The 19,071-nt window shown below is 34.8% G+C and overlaps 1 protein-coding gene across 6 annotated transcripts in view; it reads left to right on the forward strand.

Moving 5' to 3' along the window:
* Positions 1-12,701, forward strand: part of pdgfrb (platelet-derived growth factor receptor, beta polypeptide) — a 52,734-nt gene extending 40,033 nt beyond the window's left edge. For all 6 annotated transcript variants that reach the window (XM_067387113.1, XM_067386795.1, XM_067387031.1 and 3 more), the window contains 13 exons: positions 1,425-1,519; positions 1,606-1,738; positions 1,899-2,003; positions 2,086-2,196; positions 2,921-3,077; positions 3,264-3,430; positions 6,038-6,153; positions 6,881-7,003; positions 7,139-7,250; positions 8,178-8,277; positions 8,536-8,641; positions 9,518-9,774; positions 11,380-12,701. In XM_067387113.1, the coding sequence (XP_067243214.1) occupies positions 1,425-1,519; positions 1,606-1,738; positions 1,899-2,003; positions 2,086-2,196; positions 2,921-3,077; positions 3,264-3,430; positions 6,038-6,153; positions 6,881-7,003; positions 7,139-7,250; positions 8,178-8,277; positions 8,536-8,641; positions 9,518-9,774; positions 11,380-11,497 (1,700 nt within the window). In that variant the 3' untranslated portion in view covers positions 11,498-12,701. The remainder of the gene's footprint in view (positions 1-1,424; positions 1,520-1,605; positions 1,739-1,898; positions 2,004-2,085; positions 2,197-2,920; positions 3,078-3,263; positions 3,431-6,037; positions 6,154-6,880; positions 7,004-7,138; positions 7,251-8,177; positions 8,278-8,535; positions 8,642-9,517; positions 9,775-11,379) is intronic.
* The last annotated feature ends 6,370 nt before the right edge of the window (positions 12,702-19,071 follow it).

Here is a 19,071-nt window from a genome sequence, read left to right on the forward strand (position 1 = left end):
ATCTCAATCGTGTATTTATTGTCTTGAAAAGTGTTTATCTGGATGTAAAAGTCATGGTTAGCGATCTCTAGAAGACATGCAGTTACTTCCTGTTTACTTGTCTTCTACAGATGAAGTTTAGATGAGTTTTTGTTTCTTTAGCGCCCTCCTGCTGCTGTATGTATTGGAAACTCCATTCATGGAATAGCCTCTTCTTCTTTTAGATGAATTTGTGGACTAAAATGCACAGAGCGCCCTCCGACTTCAAGGATGAATTGAAAACACCAGCGCTCATAGTAATGACAGTGAATATTAAATAAAAATAACTCCTCTGTATAGAAAATTGACATAAGCATATGAGAATCCAATATTTCTCCAAATGTGCATGCTTTTAAACTAAAAGCCTATATTCAGACTCTTTGCATCACAGAAATACATTATATTTTAAAGTATAATATAAAACCATTACTTTATATTGTAATAATATTTTTCTGTATGTTTCATATATCATAATGAGCTTGAGACATCACAGAAGGTTTTTTTTCACAGCCTACCTGACTGAAATGCCTCATTAATATGCAAGTCATTTCAGCTCATTACTATCCAATTCTTTTGTCTTCTCAGGTGAGAATGGCCCATTTTCAGTGGTGATTCACGCCTCCTTGCATACTGTGTTTCTTGGCAAAAAGTGTCTTACAAAAACTAAATCAATATATTGTTAAATATGAAGGAGTAGGCAGCATAATTTTTACATAATTTTGAAGCAAAAACTCTAGTCTACAACCTCCAATACCCTAAAGTCTTATGAACACAGATTTATTATACTTTTTTTGGCCTTATTTCAGTGACTTAAGTTTTTTGTTTTTTCAACAACCACGCATAAATGTTATTCCTTCAAAAACACAAACATGTACATACATGTTCCTCACATATTATTGTAGCCTAGTTTGTGCTGAATACAGTGTAATGACACTTTTTCCATTAATATGTTTATGAACAACTGAAAAAAGCACAAATGTCAGGGCATGTCAAAAGTTCTCCAGGCCCCAAATCAGCCTCAGACTCCAGAGGGTTAATGTCCATTAGTAATTATAATTATAGTATTTGAAGTCCATTAGCGATGCAGGGGAGACAGAGCCTTTGCAGTAGCTGGCCCAAAGTTGTGGAACAAATTGCCTTTATCTATCAAAACAGCGCCCACAGTGTCTGAGTTCAAAAGTCTTTTGAAAAACTATTTGCACTTTGGGCAACCAAGGTTGTTTAAAATGTGCTTTATAAAAATAATAAACTTGAAACTTGAAACTAGTAATTGATTGGATGGTGAAAAGTGTTTCTGTATGGTGGTTGAAAATACACCAACCAAAATATGACACTAATAATGTTTAATGCATTAAAAATTAAGATTTTGAGTACATAACTTATAAACTTTTGTCTTTTCTGTCCAGCATTGTTTTCTCAGGTGGCTGTTCTGGCCGCAGTCTTGGCACTGGTGGTCATCGCCATCATCTCCATCATCATCCTCATCGCTGTGTGGAGGAAGGTCAGTGACCCTGTCTGACTGAGACACATTGTGCTGCTACAGATTTAACATTATTATACTTAAACTCTACATTGTTTTGCCTGCAGAAGCCACGCTATGAAATCAGGTGGAAGGTCATTGAATCAGTTAGTTTAGATGGACACGAGTACATCTACGTTGACCCCATTCACTTGCCCTATGACCTGGCCTGGGAGATGCCACGGGACAGTCTGGTGCTGGGTGAGAACAGGACACACTGATCTACCACACTTACTATAGCCACAGTCTCTTTTCTCATCAGATGTAGCTGGATACTCAAAAATACTAGATTACCTTACCAACTATTTAGTGTTTATCTGTCCTGGTGTTTTATTTACCTGACGTGTGTCTCTTTCTTCAGGTCGTACTTTGGGATCTGGAGCGTTTGGGCGTGTTGTTGAGGCAACAGCGTATGGTCTCGGCCGTTCCCAATCCACCACTAAAGTAGCGGTCAAAATGCTCAAATGTATGTGTGAAACCCACAGTTAAACACAGGTGTGTGAGCGTTATTGATGGTTGTAGTTATTTGTGTTGTCTCGTCACTGCAGCGACAGCACGGAGAAGCGAGACACAAGCTCTGATGTCTGAACTCAAGATCATGAGTCACCTGGGTCCTCACCTGAACATCGTCAACCTGCTGGGTGCTTGCACCAAACAAGGTGAGCAAACATCAGCACAAAAAAACAGACACCTTTTCCTACAGATACCTATAGTTTATTAGCATAAACATTCTAGATGTTTAAAGCCTCGGACACACCAAGCCTGACGGTCAGGCGATGTCTGGCCATTTTTGAGCATCGGTCAGCTTAGTTTTTTTGGTGTGCTCTGCATCGTTGGCTCTAGTTGGACACCGTTTAGATTTAGCATGCCATATTGCCATGAGGCCGTCGGTGAAGGCTGTTCAGCTTAGTGAAAGAGTCGATGCACGCGAGCAAAGACAGTACAGACAGAAGGCTGTTATAGTTTTATGTCATCTTACCTGAGCATTCCAATGCATGAATATTTTCAAAATAACATGAGCTGGCTAGAATGAAGGAAGTGATCAGCGTGATTGATATTCAACATGGTAATCAAGCGCTGCTTTGTTTACGGTTTGTATATCTGCAGTTTCGGTTTTGAATGACGAATATAGAATATTTACACCTGCTGAATAGACAGTTATTTCCTTACATGCAGGTGCAGAACACACATGCTAATTGACAGTCACCTTTAGTCCTTTCTGTGTGTTCAAACAGCTTTTTGGCCGAAACGCAGCCGATGCGAGTCATCTTTCATCGCCACTTGTTGTTTGACATGGCTTGGTGTGTCCCAGCTTTAAAGCCACTGATCTTTTTCGTGTGTTCTGAGATGTGTTTTCAGGTTGTATTTTTGTTTTTTACGCAGGTCCCTTATATCTGGTGACAGAATACTGTCGCTATGGTGATCTGGTGGACTACCTGCACAGGAACAAGCACAGCTTCCTCCAGTACTACGCTGACAAGAACCACATCGCCAATGGCAGCCAGATCTGTAATGATAGCAATGTGCCAACCGGAAAAGAGTAAGAGAATTATGGCTGAATGACTTCTTTCAAAAACATTAACAAATGTTAATTATTCCAAACTTTTGACCAGTTGTGTACATTTAAAAATAACATGAAATAGTACAGTGAATATTAATCATGCTTGACTATAACATTAGATTAAGTAAGACACATGTAATCAGGTAGTATTTCTGTGCTCTGCAGGTATGTGTCATTTGGCAGTGAGTGTGATGGCGGATATATGGACATGACCAAAGACGAGCAGACGGAGTATGTTCCGATGCAGGAGCTCACGGACACTATCAAGTATGCAGATATCCAGCCGTCACCCTACGAGTCCCCTTACCAGCAAGACATCTACCAGGAGCAAGGTACACACTTCACCTGCTGTCTACAGCCCTTTAACTCAAATCAACTACAGCATGATTCTCAAAGCTTTTTGTCAGCTGAAACCCTTAGATGTAAAATATTTATTTGAATTACCTGTTGGGATTTTAACACCATGTCTACAGTGTAGACAGCTTTTAGCTGTTGCGATGCGAGCAACAACGGTTGCGTCTGGTGTAGACACGGTGTAAGGTAATATTTAAATAATTTAACATCACATTCGTTCACACACATTCGTTCTCTGATGTTGGTTAGTGGTCACATGACATGCAGGTAAACAGATTAAATATTAGATTTGTTTTAGTAAATGTTTTATTTTGATTGTGTTTATTTTTAAATGATTTAGGGTGGCACAATTTGGCCCAAAAATTCTATTTTTTTTTTTTTTATTTAACTAATTTAAACTTCAATGTGACTTTTCATCTCATATGAAAACGTCTCATATTCCTCCTACTGATACCAGCTAAACCTCTCTGAGTCTTTATTATTATCATTATTCATTATAACTCTAATTAACATGAAGACATAAATACTTCATATAATATATAATGTATATCAGTTGTAATAAAAAATGCATAGTTGATAATTATAAAAAAATTATTTATTTTACTCAGTCATCAATATTTATGTCTTAAATTCATCACCTTTAAAATGTTCAAACCCGCAAGTTTTTAACATTTCAAATCCTCTAGCTTTTATTTTGGAGGAATACTGGTAAAAAAAAAAAGAAAATCACAGTCCACAGAAATTATGCAAATGTGTAAATAGTAAACCAAACTCCTGTTGTCTTTTGAATATATATATATATATATATATATATATATATATATATATATATATATATTTATATATATATATATTTATATATATATATATAATGTATGTATATAACCTTTTGCAATTTTAGTTGCATTGCATTTATTAATCATTATAATAATCGCCATTAACATATTTTCAGTATTTGCTGAAACTCTAAATGATTATTACAGAGTTTATTAGCAGCACTGCCACACCTGGTTTATCTTCATGAATTTGCATATAATTCATTTAATTAATCAAATGAAATGTTAGAGTTTAGTATGTTTAAACAGTCTTTATTTATACTTTAATTTTAATATTGTAATATTGTGGTGATTCAGACAGAGGAAGTTCACATCATGGTGTAAGACTGTAGGTTTTGTCTTGTTCAGCAGATGTACTGGGACCTTCTGCAGGGAAATAGAACTAACATCCTAAAACTCCCATCATGCCTCTGTGTAATCTTTGGCTCTGTGATGCTGCAGTGACCTTCAAGTTGAGCACAGACAGCGTCTGTGTGACAAAGAGATCTCTTTCATAATGCTCATTAATGTTTCACTTCCTCATCTCACAGGATGTCCAAAGAACTTAATGAAACGCTTCAGGTTTCTGAACTATTTAAATCAGGACTAAAATGTCTCATTGTTTATTTAATATTTATTTATTGTTTGAGTATTTCTAAAGATGTGTTTTAATTTAAGTTGAGAGGATGTCAGGTTGAGTTCAGCTTCTTTTGGACTGATAACCCTGATAAAATAGTAATGTGGTACACTGATTACTGCAAAAGAAAAAACAAACAAAAAAAATTTACATTTCAAAATGAAGCGAGTTTATGCTTAGAACAAGAAAAAATATCTGTTTATGGGGAAAGAAAATTAAACTTTGTTTCTTCCCCCATTGATAGATTTTTCTTTCTCTTGCTTAAAGCATAAAGTCAGAGTTATCAAAACTTAATTTAGATTTTTCTGTCATTTTGCTTCTCAAGAAAGTAGCATGATTTTTTCAGATATTACCTGTATTACCTGGAGTTTAATAAAGCTGTTTGTGAATGTGCAGATAAAAGCAGTTATTGTCTGAAATGAGTCGTCAGTAAATCTAGTCTGACTTCCTGCTTGAACCCATGTAGGTTTTTAACAAATTTGCATAATGCCAGCCTATGGTCTTCATTGGCTGCTGCGAACAGTGTCTATTTTGCCCCGCCCTCAAACACAGTAGTTGTAGCTGAGGCTTGGAAGAGTTTGGTTTGTGTTGTCAATATGTCGAGATGACGCTTATTCAGATATGGTAATGGGCATTTTGTTTCTGACACACACTGCAAGCGGTCGACCAATCACAACAGACTGGGCCATCTGACCAATCAGAGCAGAGGAAGCTGTCGGAAAGGAGGGGTTTAGAGAGACCGAATTCTTGATTGAACCGTTTCAGACAGTGTGAGAAAAGAGTTGATGCTGCAATGTATATTATGAGAAAATAAAAGTGTTTTTTGAGCATGGATGCATGTAAACCTATTGAAGGAGACCTCCAGAACAAAATTAGGAGCCTTTAACGTAGCATAATAGGGGAACTTTAAGAATAATTAGATATTTGTACTGGAAAACAAGACAAAATACTGAAGAAGAAAATAATTTTTGCAGTGATGCTAGAAGCTAATACGATGGTACATGATTACCATGTTCTATGGTATTTACAATTCTGAAGTACTGCAAAGAATCCCATGGCACTGCATGTTTTTTGCATTTGTATTTGCATCATCAATGAGGTTGTGTGATTTATGGTGTTTGTGTGTGTCACAGGTCACAGGGTGGATCGTTCTCTGGTCATCAGTGATTCTCCGGTTCTGAGCTACGTTGACCTTGTTGGTTTCAGTTACCAAGTGGCAAAAGGCATGGAGTTCCTGGCCTCAAAGAACGTGAGTATCTGTTATAGCTACAGGAGTAAAACTGTTGACCTGCAAAACATTAGACCTAAAATTATAAAATAATATTAATCCAATTTCTCACCGTTCCACTCAGAAGAATCTGTCACGCATGTTTTAATAGTGTTATTTTAGTAGCATACTCTTGTAATTTTTATGAATATTTTGAATTAGTTATATTTTTATATTTTCTGTTTTAATTTTAGTTCAAATTTCATGCTTTTTATGCATATTTTGAATTAGTTTTATATTTTCTTATACAGTATTTTGTATTTTTAATTTTAGTTCAAATTTTAGTAATTTTGTTGTTTTTTGGCATTTTATTAGTTGTTGGTTTTTTGTCTATATAGTTTTTATTAATTTTTATTTCACTTTTAATTTTAGTTATTTTATTACATCGTTAAAATAAATAAAAATGAGAATGTTGCTTTGGGAACATAAAATTTAAGTTCATTTTTTTTTTAAGTATTTCAGTTAAGTAATCATTTTTTTAAAATATTTTATTCCAGTTCAAGTTATGAAGTCTTTAGTTTTAGTTAAATATAATAACCCTGGCCCGTAGGAAAACATACATCACCATCTGCTGTTGTAAATGGGAAATGCTGTGAATCTGTAAACCAATGTATTGATTAATCTTTAAACTGCATTATATGCTGATCTAGAGAAAGTGTCTAATTTTTTTCTTTGTAAATTAAAGCACATCTTTCTATCTGTCTGTCAGTGTGTCCATCGAGATTTGGCGGCAAGAAACGTTTTGATCTGTGAGGGCAAACTGGCCAAGATCTGTGACTTTGGACTGGCCAGAGACATCATGCATGACAACAATTACATCTCCAAAGGCAGCGTACGTGGAAAGATCCTTCAATAAACAAACACATTCATTCAAAAAAAAACATGCAATAAATCACTGAAGTAGTATACAGTAGTAGTAGTAGAATAGTTGTGATTTTATAATGAAATGGTGTGTGTTTCTCTGCAGACATTTCTTCCTCTGAAGTGGATGGCGCCAGAGAGCATCTTTCATAACCTGTACACCACTCTGAGTGACGTCTGGTCTTACGGCATCTTACTCTGGGAAATTTTCACTCTGGGTGAGTCTGCTCACTTATTCTTTCTCCTGACAGTCTATGCAGTCATGTTTTTTGTGTGTATGTAGAAATGAACATTGATCAGGTTTCTTATACTATACGTCCTACCTGAAATGTGTATTGTGAGAAAGCATGGCGCTAGAAATGCAGGGTCATGGGTTCGATTCCCAGGAAATGCATGAAAATATATAGCTTGAATGCAGTGTAAGTCACTTTGGATAAAAGCATCTGCCAAATGAATAAATGTAATACAATATTATATCAGTATCCTAACAGAGATGTTGTATAAATTCCTATAAACAGAAAAAAAAATTAAAAATTATTAATTCAGGCCTGTGTTTAAATAATTTTCATAGTGTGAAACCTATAAAAAATACATGTATATATCACTTTTAGCAATGATATCCATCTTATATGATTATAAGAATTCTTTGCAACACTTTATTATCCAATAGGGTTCATTAATGTTACTTAATGCATTAACAAACAATGAGCAATGCATTTGTCATGGTATTTATTTATTAATCTTGATTAATGTTAGTTAATACAAATACAACTGTGTTAGCATTAGATAATATTAAGATACTTTTGATTTGAATGTTTTAGTAAATGTTGAAATTAACATTAACTAAGAATAATAAATGCTTTAGAAGTATTTTTCAGTGTTAGTTCATATTAACTAATGCATTAACAAGACCTTATTTTAAAGTGTTACCAATTCTTTCGTAAGGCATGTTTGCTGTTCTTTTATAAGAGTTTTAAAACAAGCTATTTTAAGCACAAAACTGCTCACTGTTGAATTATCAAAAAACTAAAGCCGTCTGTTCTTTTTCTGCTTTTACAAATACAGGATTTTTTTTTCTGTCTTCTGTGAGCTTGAAGTGAAATGAAAAGCTTTCTTTATTGGTGATTTTCTGGCTGATTTTGCAGGAGGAACACCATATCCAGACCTGCCGATGAATGAGTTGTTTTACAGCGCTCTGAAGAGAGGCTACCGCATGGCCAAACCCTCGTACGCCTCTGAGGACATGTATGTCTGCACTTCATTCACATACTGGCGTGAATGACAATTAAATAAACATATAGGCTTGAATGTTTATTATTGCATTCATCCTTGTTTTATAGATTCATACAGTAAAAAAGACTGCGCACATTAAAAGGCAGGGTTGTCTGTTTAAATCACAGCCACTGAGCTTCTGGAAAATTCTTGTGGCATCTCTAAATAAATCTGATGGTGGTGATGTTGATGGTGGGTTTGGATTGAAAGCTGATCGTTTGTTCTTTGCAGTTATGAGGTCATGAGGAAATGTTGGGATGAGAAGTTTGAGAAGCGTCCAGAGTTCTCCTTTCTGGTGCACACGATGGGGAACATGCTCTCAGACGGATATAAAAAGGTTTCCTTTATGTTCCTTGTTTCGTTTCCATGGTTAAATAATAGATTGCAAAGGAATTCTAATAGTAATATTACAAAAACTTATTTCTCTGTCATTCTGTGGTTAAAGCCCTTTGCTCTTTCTCAAATCACACAAAGAAAAGGAGCATGCAGAGAAATGTCAAACATGAAACAGAATTTAAACATTCAGTCAAACTCAGATGCATTAATAATCTGTTCAAATAGGAGCAGTTTTTAACTTAAAGGGATAGTTCACCCAAAATGAAAACTCTGTATGAATTTCTTTCTTCTGTTGAAGTAAAAGAAGATATTTTGAGGAATTTTGGTAACCATACAGTTGACGCTAGCATTGACTTCTGTATTTTCTTTCAGTGGCTACCATCAACTGTTTGGTGACCCACATTCTTCAAAATATCTTTTTTTTTTTTAGTTCAACAGAAGAAAGAAAGTCATACAGGTTTGGAACCACTTGAGGGTAAATTAATTTAAATTTTTGGGTGAACTGTCCCTTTAAGAATGAGAGCACATACTGATACATTTTAAACAAACCTTTGAGCTGATGTCAGAATGTTTCTTGAGCAGCAAATCAGCATATTAGAAAGTTTTCTGAAGGATCATGTGACACTGAAGATGATGATGCTGAAAATTCCGCTTTGATCACAGGAATAAATTACATTTTGAATAGACTTTAAAATGTAATAATATGTAATATTACAATATTATTAATATAATATTTGATCAAATAAATGCAGCCTTAGTGGGCATTAATGGCTTCAAACAGTTAATTATTCCAATCGTTTGACCGGTTATGTACACAAGGCTCTGATTGTGTCTGTTGCAGTGTAAATTCAAAGTATCATCATGATCTCTCCCTCAGAGATACTCTCAGGTGAGCGACAGCTTTCATAAGAGCGATCACCCTGCAGTAGCTCGTGTGAAGCCACGGGTCCCCTCTCCATTCCCGGGTGTCTTCCCTCCTCAATCTCCCACCTCAGATCAAACACCAAACCCGACCCCGCGTCCGCAGGCCGACGGAGAGGAGGCTCCACACAATGAGTACATCATCCCCATCCCCGACCCCAAGCCAGAGGAGGAGACCCAGGAAGAGCCAGTGCTGACGGAAATCCCCTCGAGGTAACGCTGACTTCCTGTGATCAAAAATAAATCAGACCATTATAAACCGCAGAGGATGAAGGAAAGATGAGACATTACCTCTTCCTCTTCCATATAGAGGGGATCACTTCTGTTTTTATAAAAAAATCCATGAATAATCTGTTCATCCGTGCAAATGGGTGTGATTTTAACGTGGGAATGAGAGCCTTTGCTTAAACCTTTTATGGTATAGATAAACACTTTAAAACTTGAAAAGAAAAATAATATATACATTTATTTATATATTTATTTATTCACCTAGCTAGTATGTATTTATTTTACATTTAATAATTTGGCCCAGCGACATATGCATTCATAGTATAAATTTGTTTAGTTTAATATTTTTTTTTATAATAAATACTTATAATGATAACTTAATATGATAAAATATAACAGATATATAAAACATATAAATGATACATATATAATATAAATTGTATATAATTTTAATGTGAAGAAGTGTATATTTGTTTATTTATCATGTATTTATTTTACATTTATTCATTATGCCAAGCGACACACAGTACAGTCCGAAAGTTTGGAACCACTAAGATTTTTAATGTTTTTAAAAGAAGTTTTGTCTGCTCACCAAGGCTACATTATTTAATTAAAAATACAGTAAAAACAGTAATATTGTGAAATATTATTACAATTTAAAATAACTGTTGAATATATTCGAATATATTTTATAAAGTAATTTATTCCTGTGTGGCAAAGCTGAAGTCTTCAGTGTCACATGATCCTTCAGAAATCATTCTAATATGCTGATCTGCTGCTCAAGAAACATTTAATGTGTACAATTGTACAAAATATTTGTGTACAGTATTTTTTTTCAGGATTATTTGATGAATAGAAAGTTCAAAAGAACAGTGTTTATCTGAAATCTAATCTTTTGTAACATTATAAATGTCTTTACTGACACTTTTGATTGATTTAATGCATCATTGCTGAATAAAAGTATTCATTTCTTTAATTTCTTTTCAAAAAAAATAAAAATAAAAATTCTTACTGACCCCAAACTTTTGAACGGTAGTGTATAATGCTACAGAAGCTTTGTATTTCAGATAAATGCTGTTCTTTTGAACTTTCTATTCATCAAGTAATCCTGAAAAAAAAAGTACACAACTGTTTTCAACATTGAAAATAATCATAAATGTTTCTTGAGCAGCAAATCATCATATTAGAATGATTTCTGAAGGATCATGTGACACTGAAGACTGGAGTAACGATGCTGAAAATGCAGCTTTGCATCACAGGAATAAATTACTTTGTCAAATATATTTAAATAGTACACAGTTATTTTAAAATTGTAATAATATTTCACAATATTACTGTTTTTTTACTGTATTTTTAATTAAATAAATGTAGCCTTGGTGAGCAGACGAAACTTCTTTTAAAAACATTAAAAATCTTAGTGGTTCCAAACTTTTGGACTGTACTGTATATGACTTTGTGACAATAATGAGCTAATACTTATTTTATAAAGAATTTTCTAATTATTCATAGAACCCCCTGGAGGATCAAACTTCATAACTTCATGTGTGAGTGAGTATGTGTGTGATGTCTCTCTCTCTCTCACTTTAAAAGCTCCTTAAGCTCTGATGAGGAGACGGACTCCATGGAAACCCCGAGTACAGAACCTGAGCGGGAGGAACTGCTGCCAGAACATTCTGGAAGTCTAGAAGTGGAGGAGAGCTTCCTGTGACACATTCCTACTTCCTGTCATCATGAAGTAATTTTAATGTACATTTTGAGCAGATTTGAAATTGCATACATCAGTTCAAAACAAATGCTCATGAATGCATCAGAATGATATGCTAGACTTCCTCGTGTGCTCTTAAAGGACCGTCTGTGAAGGTTGAGGCTTGAACCTTTCTTGTTTTTCTTTTGCATTTTTATTAAAGTGGTACAATGCAGTATTATAAACTGCAGAAAGCAATGCTAGAATCAGCTGATGCTTTACATTCATTGTGTTATTCAAAAGGTACAGTTTTAAATCAAACTTCAAACACTTCAGAGATATGTGATGAGATATGTTATAGAGGGTTTTTGAACTTTGTAAAAAAAAATTAAGTGCATTGTATTCAGGCAGCGGCCTGTGTCTTTTGATTTTAACTTTTGATTTTTTGAACTTTTGATTTTAACTAAAGATTCGTGTAGCAAACTTGCACTTTAATGTTTCTGAGTAATTGAAGCAAATAGATTATACACACATATGTGATTATTTGTGATTTCATTTTGTTTTTACATTCTGTAAAGGGAACCGACAGAGAACACAGGATAGATTGTTTTTCTTTAGCATGGATTGTACAGATACACTGCAAAAATGATTTTCTTACTTTCTATGGTCTTATTCTCCAGTACAATTAAATAAACATTCTTAAATCAACATACATTTACTTGAGAAGCAAACTAACATATTCAACAATACTGATGAAGGACATCATGTTTTGTTTTGTACAGAATCCTGCTGTTCAATGTGTCATTGATAATAACAGTATATCTGAATGACTCACAGTACATTAGAATCAAATTAGTACCAGTCCAATAATAATAACACATACACACAATGTTTGGGTACTTCTTACATTGATCTTTATTTTCATGCAAACAAATAATATACCCAAACAGAGTTTGAGAAGGTGTTTGTATGGCTTTGTCTTGTCTTTTCATCTTGATTCTTCTTCTTCGTCTTGATTATAACAATTTAAGTGTTTGTATGTATGCACAAGGCCTTATTAAATTGCACATCTCAATACATATATCACATAGTAAAGTTACACACTCTAAAGGTACCAAAGCTTTATGTATGTTTACAAGTATATTTTTGTATAGATATTTTGTACATTGCTCTTTTACACATTCCATGTATGATATACAATAAAAAGCTGTGATAAAGTCTTTAATAAGATGTCTGTTGTTCTTTTGAGCCCCTGAACACATCCTTAAAGTCTTAAATTAGGTTTTTAAAATTTAAAGGTGCAATGTGTAAAATTTGGGAGGATCTAATTACAGAAATGCAATATAATATACATAACTATGTTTTCAGTGGTGCATAAAGACCTTACATAATGAACCATTATGTTTTTATTACCTTAGAATGAGCCATACACCGCGGGTCACCCCTCCATGTCAAGTCGCCATTTTGTGCCGGCATGTTTCTACAGCAGCCATAATCGGACAAACACTCTACTTAATCACTATGTGTGTTTTTGGAGGCAGCTTGCATCGTCAATATGCACGAAGTAGTAGTAGTTCTCTAGTTTATTAGCAGAGACTGTTCTGTTAGAATTGCTGCAGGGTTGCCAGGTTTTCACAACAAAATCCGCCCAATGGGCTATATGCACAGAGCGTTCTTTAGAACTTCCACATTAATATAAGCCAGCTCAAAAACTTCCAGTGAAATGTCATTTGCTGGTGTGTTGAGCATCAGTAGTGTAATACTTAGTTTATAATCAGAATATAGACACTTGAATAATCATAGCATAGCATTAATTTAGTTATTCAAACGTAAGACAGCATAATAAATAAATAAAGACGTACCTCAGTGTTCCTCGTCAGCTAAATTCAATTCGACCATTAGTTTTCACACTTTTATGTGAAAAAAAGCTTCAAGAATTAAATATTTATTGTGCACTTTAGTTAGATTAATTGATTAAAATGTGTGTTTTTACAAGTGTGTTGATATCATCATTCTTGTGCTGCACTGACAGCTGCTGTGATTACAAAGGGAAAGTGCGGCGCTCACTTTCTTTGTCATTCATTCACAAGAAAAGTTATTGTTTTTCATGAGACTTTTTTTCATACTTCACATTGACAAAATGTATTTTTAAACCTAGTTATTTTATAATGTTTAATATTTAGTCAAAAATGAAGTGAAAAACGATTAGAGGAAATTGCTGATGTATGCGCAAATGAATGCTACTTTGCCGCCCCCTGCTGGTTAAAGTGGCAATTATTTACTTTTTTATTTTGTAATAAGTGTTTTCTATCATATGTTGAATTTTCTACATTTCTTAAATGTTCGGTTTTACAATGAGAACAATCTCAGAAGGATGAACAAATAATGTTTGTGGTCATCACATTAAAAATAACATTTGAAGTGCTGGGGGAAAAATGCGTGTCTAATTACAAACACTGCGTGTTTAAACGGTCCCAGTAGCTTTGTCTTTATTGCAATCAATAAAACTGGTTTATTGGCAAATTACGTAAATGTGATAACTGCATTAAAATATAAATACAACATTAAAAAGTCAAACATTGATGGTTTTGTGTCGATGTACAGTGATTACAGAATGAACAGCTAACAGTTCACCGGAAATTCCAGAGCTGGCTAAACAAACAACCAGGAAGTAACCGTGCATATAGTCCATTGCTACTCAAAACTAGCCCAATGGCGTTTCAGGCGGTAAAATTTGCGTTTTTCGCTATTCAGGGGCTAAATATCATGTTATTTGGGTTCGTTTCGAACCGCAGACATTAAAAACAACCCATGGCAACAGTGTAAAAGTAGCCAAGGACTTGGCAACACATGCTCTGCTGTCAAACGACTACATCTTTGTGTTATGTCGGCACGGCCACCGTAGCTTCTCCGAAAGTGAGGGGTGTGCGCCGTTAATTGCAGTTCGCAACCTCACCGCTAGATGCCGCTGAAATTTACACACTGCACCTTTAAGGCCATAAATAAAGTCTTATTTTTGGGATACTTTTGAAAGGTCTTGAATATTAGATGACACTTTGACTTAGACATGTCTAAATCATTTATCAAATTAAAACTATCTAATTAGTGTAACATTTGTATTATTCTGTCTCAGTGGATTTGCTTGTTAACGTGACAATTCGCGGCCTTTACGACATCGTGTCTCTGGAAAGGAAGAGAGAAGCAAAACAAAAAGGTATGTTAAAATGGTTCAGTTGTATTTTCATTCTTCATATGTGTGATATATGTATCGTCTATTATGATATATTACCGTTTTTAAAGATGTGCGAGCTGACATCAAGCTACTACGTTATCCTCAAAATTCAAGATAAACTGGCATTTTTGCCCCGATGAGTTTTTGTATCTTATTTTTATATCATATGACAGTGCTTCCCACAGGTTTGAAATATACTTGCGGTAGCCGGGAGACCCACGGCAAAAAAAATGGTCTACTACATGTGACAAACAAATGTGTGATTTTTAACAGTATTTTTATTTTTTGAAATTAATTTTAATTACATGGGATATTACACTTAATTACATACTAATATTCTGCATTATTATGCATTGTAAATTATGCAAAATTACAGCATTTAAATGGTTAACCTTTTCCTATGTTCTCCTTGCTGTCATATAGTGTCTCTTTCAGTGAATGGGACACAGAATTTACTAATACAATTTATAAAATGAATAACATATGTGTCAAATAATGTTCTTAGTCTTTTTTTCCTGTGGGGGAGACTACAATAATTCATTAAATGGAAATCAAATTAAATACAATTTATTGTGTAACCAAAATACCAATAATGCCCAAAAGAAAAAGAAAAAAAACTTAGCGTGTGACTTTTAATTATAAACAAGTCCGAAATACACCGGGACTCTTATTTTGAAATGTCTGTACTATTGCAAGCTGATCCTTCAGATTCTTACAACCGTCTAAAACATTTTATATAAAGGCCATGAAGCAGACTTTGTATTAATTCATCAACTTGAGTTCATTAGCAATCGTTTAGCATAAATCTGCGCTTTTCATTGATTGAGGATCACTTTGAAGCAGACTGAAGCGCTGTTGCGCGAGCTTGTAGAACGCGCAACAGCGCCCCCTTGTGACTTTGCAAAATGCAGCGCTTGTGGGAATGTCAGCGGGAGTAAACAGTTCTGATCATAGACATCATATAGGTAGACGCCCTATTGGCCGCTGGGCGCTGAGATTTGCGGCCGCCATCTTAGACCGGTCGTACTCCTAAGCTGCGTCCCAATTCGCCTACTTATACTACGCCCTAAAAGCATTTACTGTTTTTGTAAAGAAAAAGTACATTTTTGAGTGTGTAGCAGAAGAGTACACAAGCTTTGGGACATACTCAGTGTTGCCAGATTGGGCGGGTTCCCGCCCAATTGGGCTCCTTTTGGTCACGTCCGACCGGAAAAAAATGCATTGGGCGGGTCTTTAAAATTTGGGCTGGTTTTTGATGCAACAGGCGGGTTTTTATTTTTGACTATAAACAGTATTCTTTATAATTTTTTTTTAATGAAAACTAACTATAAAATAAATTATATAATTTAGGATGACATTTAAATTAGGTATGGTTCAGGTTAGCCAATAAGGTTCAGGGGAATCCTGTCCAATCAGACTTCAAGCTTGATTGGCGGGTTGTTGTAGGCTAATTCGTTATATCGTCAAAACTGCATTATCATCATCAGTGATCATCATTCATCATCATCATCATGCCAAAGTGGGTTAAATATAAAAAGTCCTACAGAAAGGAATGGGAGAGCGGATAAGTCAACAATGCTGACTCATCTCTCATCTCCGCAGTAGTGGACGCGCCTATATACAAGTTTCATATGGATTACATAATCTGAGAATATTTATTTTCCATTTGAATTGGCTCGTTTAAAAGTAGACATTCCAAGCTATAGATATATTTCTTGTGTCTGTGAGGAAAGCAGCCTATACGATGAGTTTCGGTTCATGCTTGTTACGAGCTCAAGTTCACCGAGACCGAGATCAGAAAACGCATCCTGATTGCTTTCATTGTTTTACAAAAGCACAACGTTTTGCTGTTATTGTGAGTTTACAGAAATAAAAGTAGACCCTTTACATTTTGCATTACTCTTATCTATGACCAAAAATGTCGGAGTATTTTAAGTTAAGTGCAGTGATCACACCGGCGCCTCCATGTCATGCAGTAAACACGCTCTCCACACAAACACTTGGATATGCCAAATGCACATTTATCTATAGGCAAACATTAAAGAGAATGGACTAAAGTGGCGACTTACATGTTTCAAGTGATAAGCCATATTTGAGGTCGATAAATGATAGGTGAATGTTTGGATTTCCTGCAGTTAATGATCTGTGCCTCTAGGACTGCGTGACCTCGCCACTTCCTGTGGAGATTTTTTTTTTTTCTGCGACTAACCGATTAATAAAATCTTGGTCGACCAAGCCTCTTCAAGCTGACTAACGGTCGACTATTAGGGGGCAGCCCTACTAGTGACGATTCAGTGTATCATTCAGTCATTATTTTATTTAAAATTAAAAGAAGGAAAAAAAAACGAGAATTCATGTTGAATCGCCCAGTGGTCTATAAGTTAAATAATAATAATAATTTTAATAATGATAATATAAAAAAATTAATTAGTTGGTAATTAAGCACAAATTTGTAAGTAGCCTACTAATACAAAAAGAAAAGTATAATGAAATGATTTGAGAATTGGCCTATTAGAAAAGAACTGTAGTTCTGACAATAGTAGCACAAGAACAATAAAAAATGTTGTCCCCTTCTGAGGTTTCCGATGTAGACCTAGTGTTTTAATAAAATTATCATTTATATAAAAAAAAAAAAAAAAAAAGATGCACTGGATATACTTGAGGCGAGCCTGGTGCTCTCCAATGTGCGATGTGTTAGTCTGGTTGTTTAATAATAATAATAAAAAAAATTGTGTGTTTTATTCTATAACAGTTTTAATAACAGTATGTATTTTGGGCTGGTATTTTTTGAAATGGGCGGGTTTAAGCTGTAGTTGGGCTGGAAATCTTTAGTCCAATCTGGCAACACTGGACATACTACCTCGTCATAAATGCGTCTTTAACGGACGTTCTGTCGCTTATTTACGCAACCTATAACTGTTTAAACTACCCTGTCAATCATCTTGTCACAGTTAAAATCCTCCACATTGAATTAAATTTATTTTCCTACCATTTCGGAGCGAAATGTAGTCGCACGTTGATCTGCCAGTCATGGGTCTTTCATGCAGAGAATTCTCATCATCTTTGCATAATGATGCATTTAAAAGTTAATGACCAAACGCATCGTTATAAAAGTTCATAATGCTGTTGCAGATGAAATATAATGTGGATAACATTTAATAAATATCTTTTCGTCAGGTTATATTGATTATTAATTATTCAAGCCCCTTTATCTTAACCGCTCTGCTTAACCACATAACTTATTCAGATCAGAAAGAAGTTCGAAAGCACTTGTTAGAATGCGCTCAATGCACGAAACTTACTTTTAGCGTTAGGTAACGTTAAGTGCCTATTACCAACACAATCCAATCTGAAGTTAACACATACATTGTTCGACCGGACATAATAACTGTTATTTGTGTTTGCGCACGTGATATCAGGAAGCAACAGTACACACATGACGGCAAAGCGAGTTACCCCTCTCACTTCTGCTAGTATTACTGAGATATCTTATTTTACTGCAACTATCTGTTTCTGCTTCTTTATCAAATTTATAGTGTGTGATTTATAAATTACCTTATATCCTACATCACATATTTTGATTTTGTACGTCTGGTCACTTTATTATCTTATATCAGAATATTATATATAACTGTTAAGCCTACTATGAATATTAAAATACACTGAACAATGTGTCCTGTATCATAGCTACATGAATGACCTTTGCAGCAAAAAATCCCGTGTCAAAATCAGTTAGGTATTCAGTGAGATATGATTAATTAAATGCACTGACAGCTCATTGCACCTGTCAAACAAGTTACACAGAGTGGAGCTGGCGACCGGTCCAAGATGGCGGCTCCAGGGCGTCTACCTATATGATATCTATGGTTCTGATCCTATGGTTCTGATCGCGGATGGTATCTTGCGCGGATATAAAAGTATAAGAGGATAAAAATAATAAAAGCAAAAATGTGTCTCCAAATATACTTGGGCGCCGTTATTACGTGGGCGGCCCGTATATTACGATATAATGCTTTTTGAACGAATCAGTTTATGATTCAATGATCCATTCAATAATGTCAGTCACTTGCTTCGTTCTTGAATGAATCGGAAAATCGGTTGAATCATGATGAGATTTACTCATCAAGACAGACCAAAGACTATAGAATACGCTTTATTACTCTTTATTAGGGACTTTGGACAGACTTGCTGCCATCTATTGGCAGTTTAAGTTTCATATTTAAAGTGCATTTTAATTAAAAAGTTAAAATCAGACATTATTTTATATTTAAATATTGCTTCCGTGTCACCTCTGCACTGCAAAGATGGATTTTGTTGATAATAATTTAATTTGATTGGTAAAAGCCCTATACTGTTATTATTCGAA

This window comes from Chanodichthys erythropterus, chromosome 1 (genome assembly GCF_024489055.1).
Source record: "Chanodichthys erythropterus isolate Z2021 chromosome 1, ASM2448905v1, whole genome shotgun sequence".
Taxonomy (NCBI): Eukaryota; Metazoa; Chordata; class Actinopteri; order Cypriniformes; family Xenocyprididae; genus Chanodichthys; species Chanodichthys erythropterus.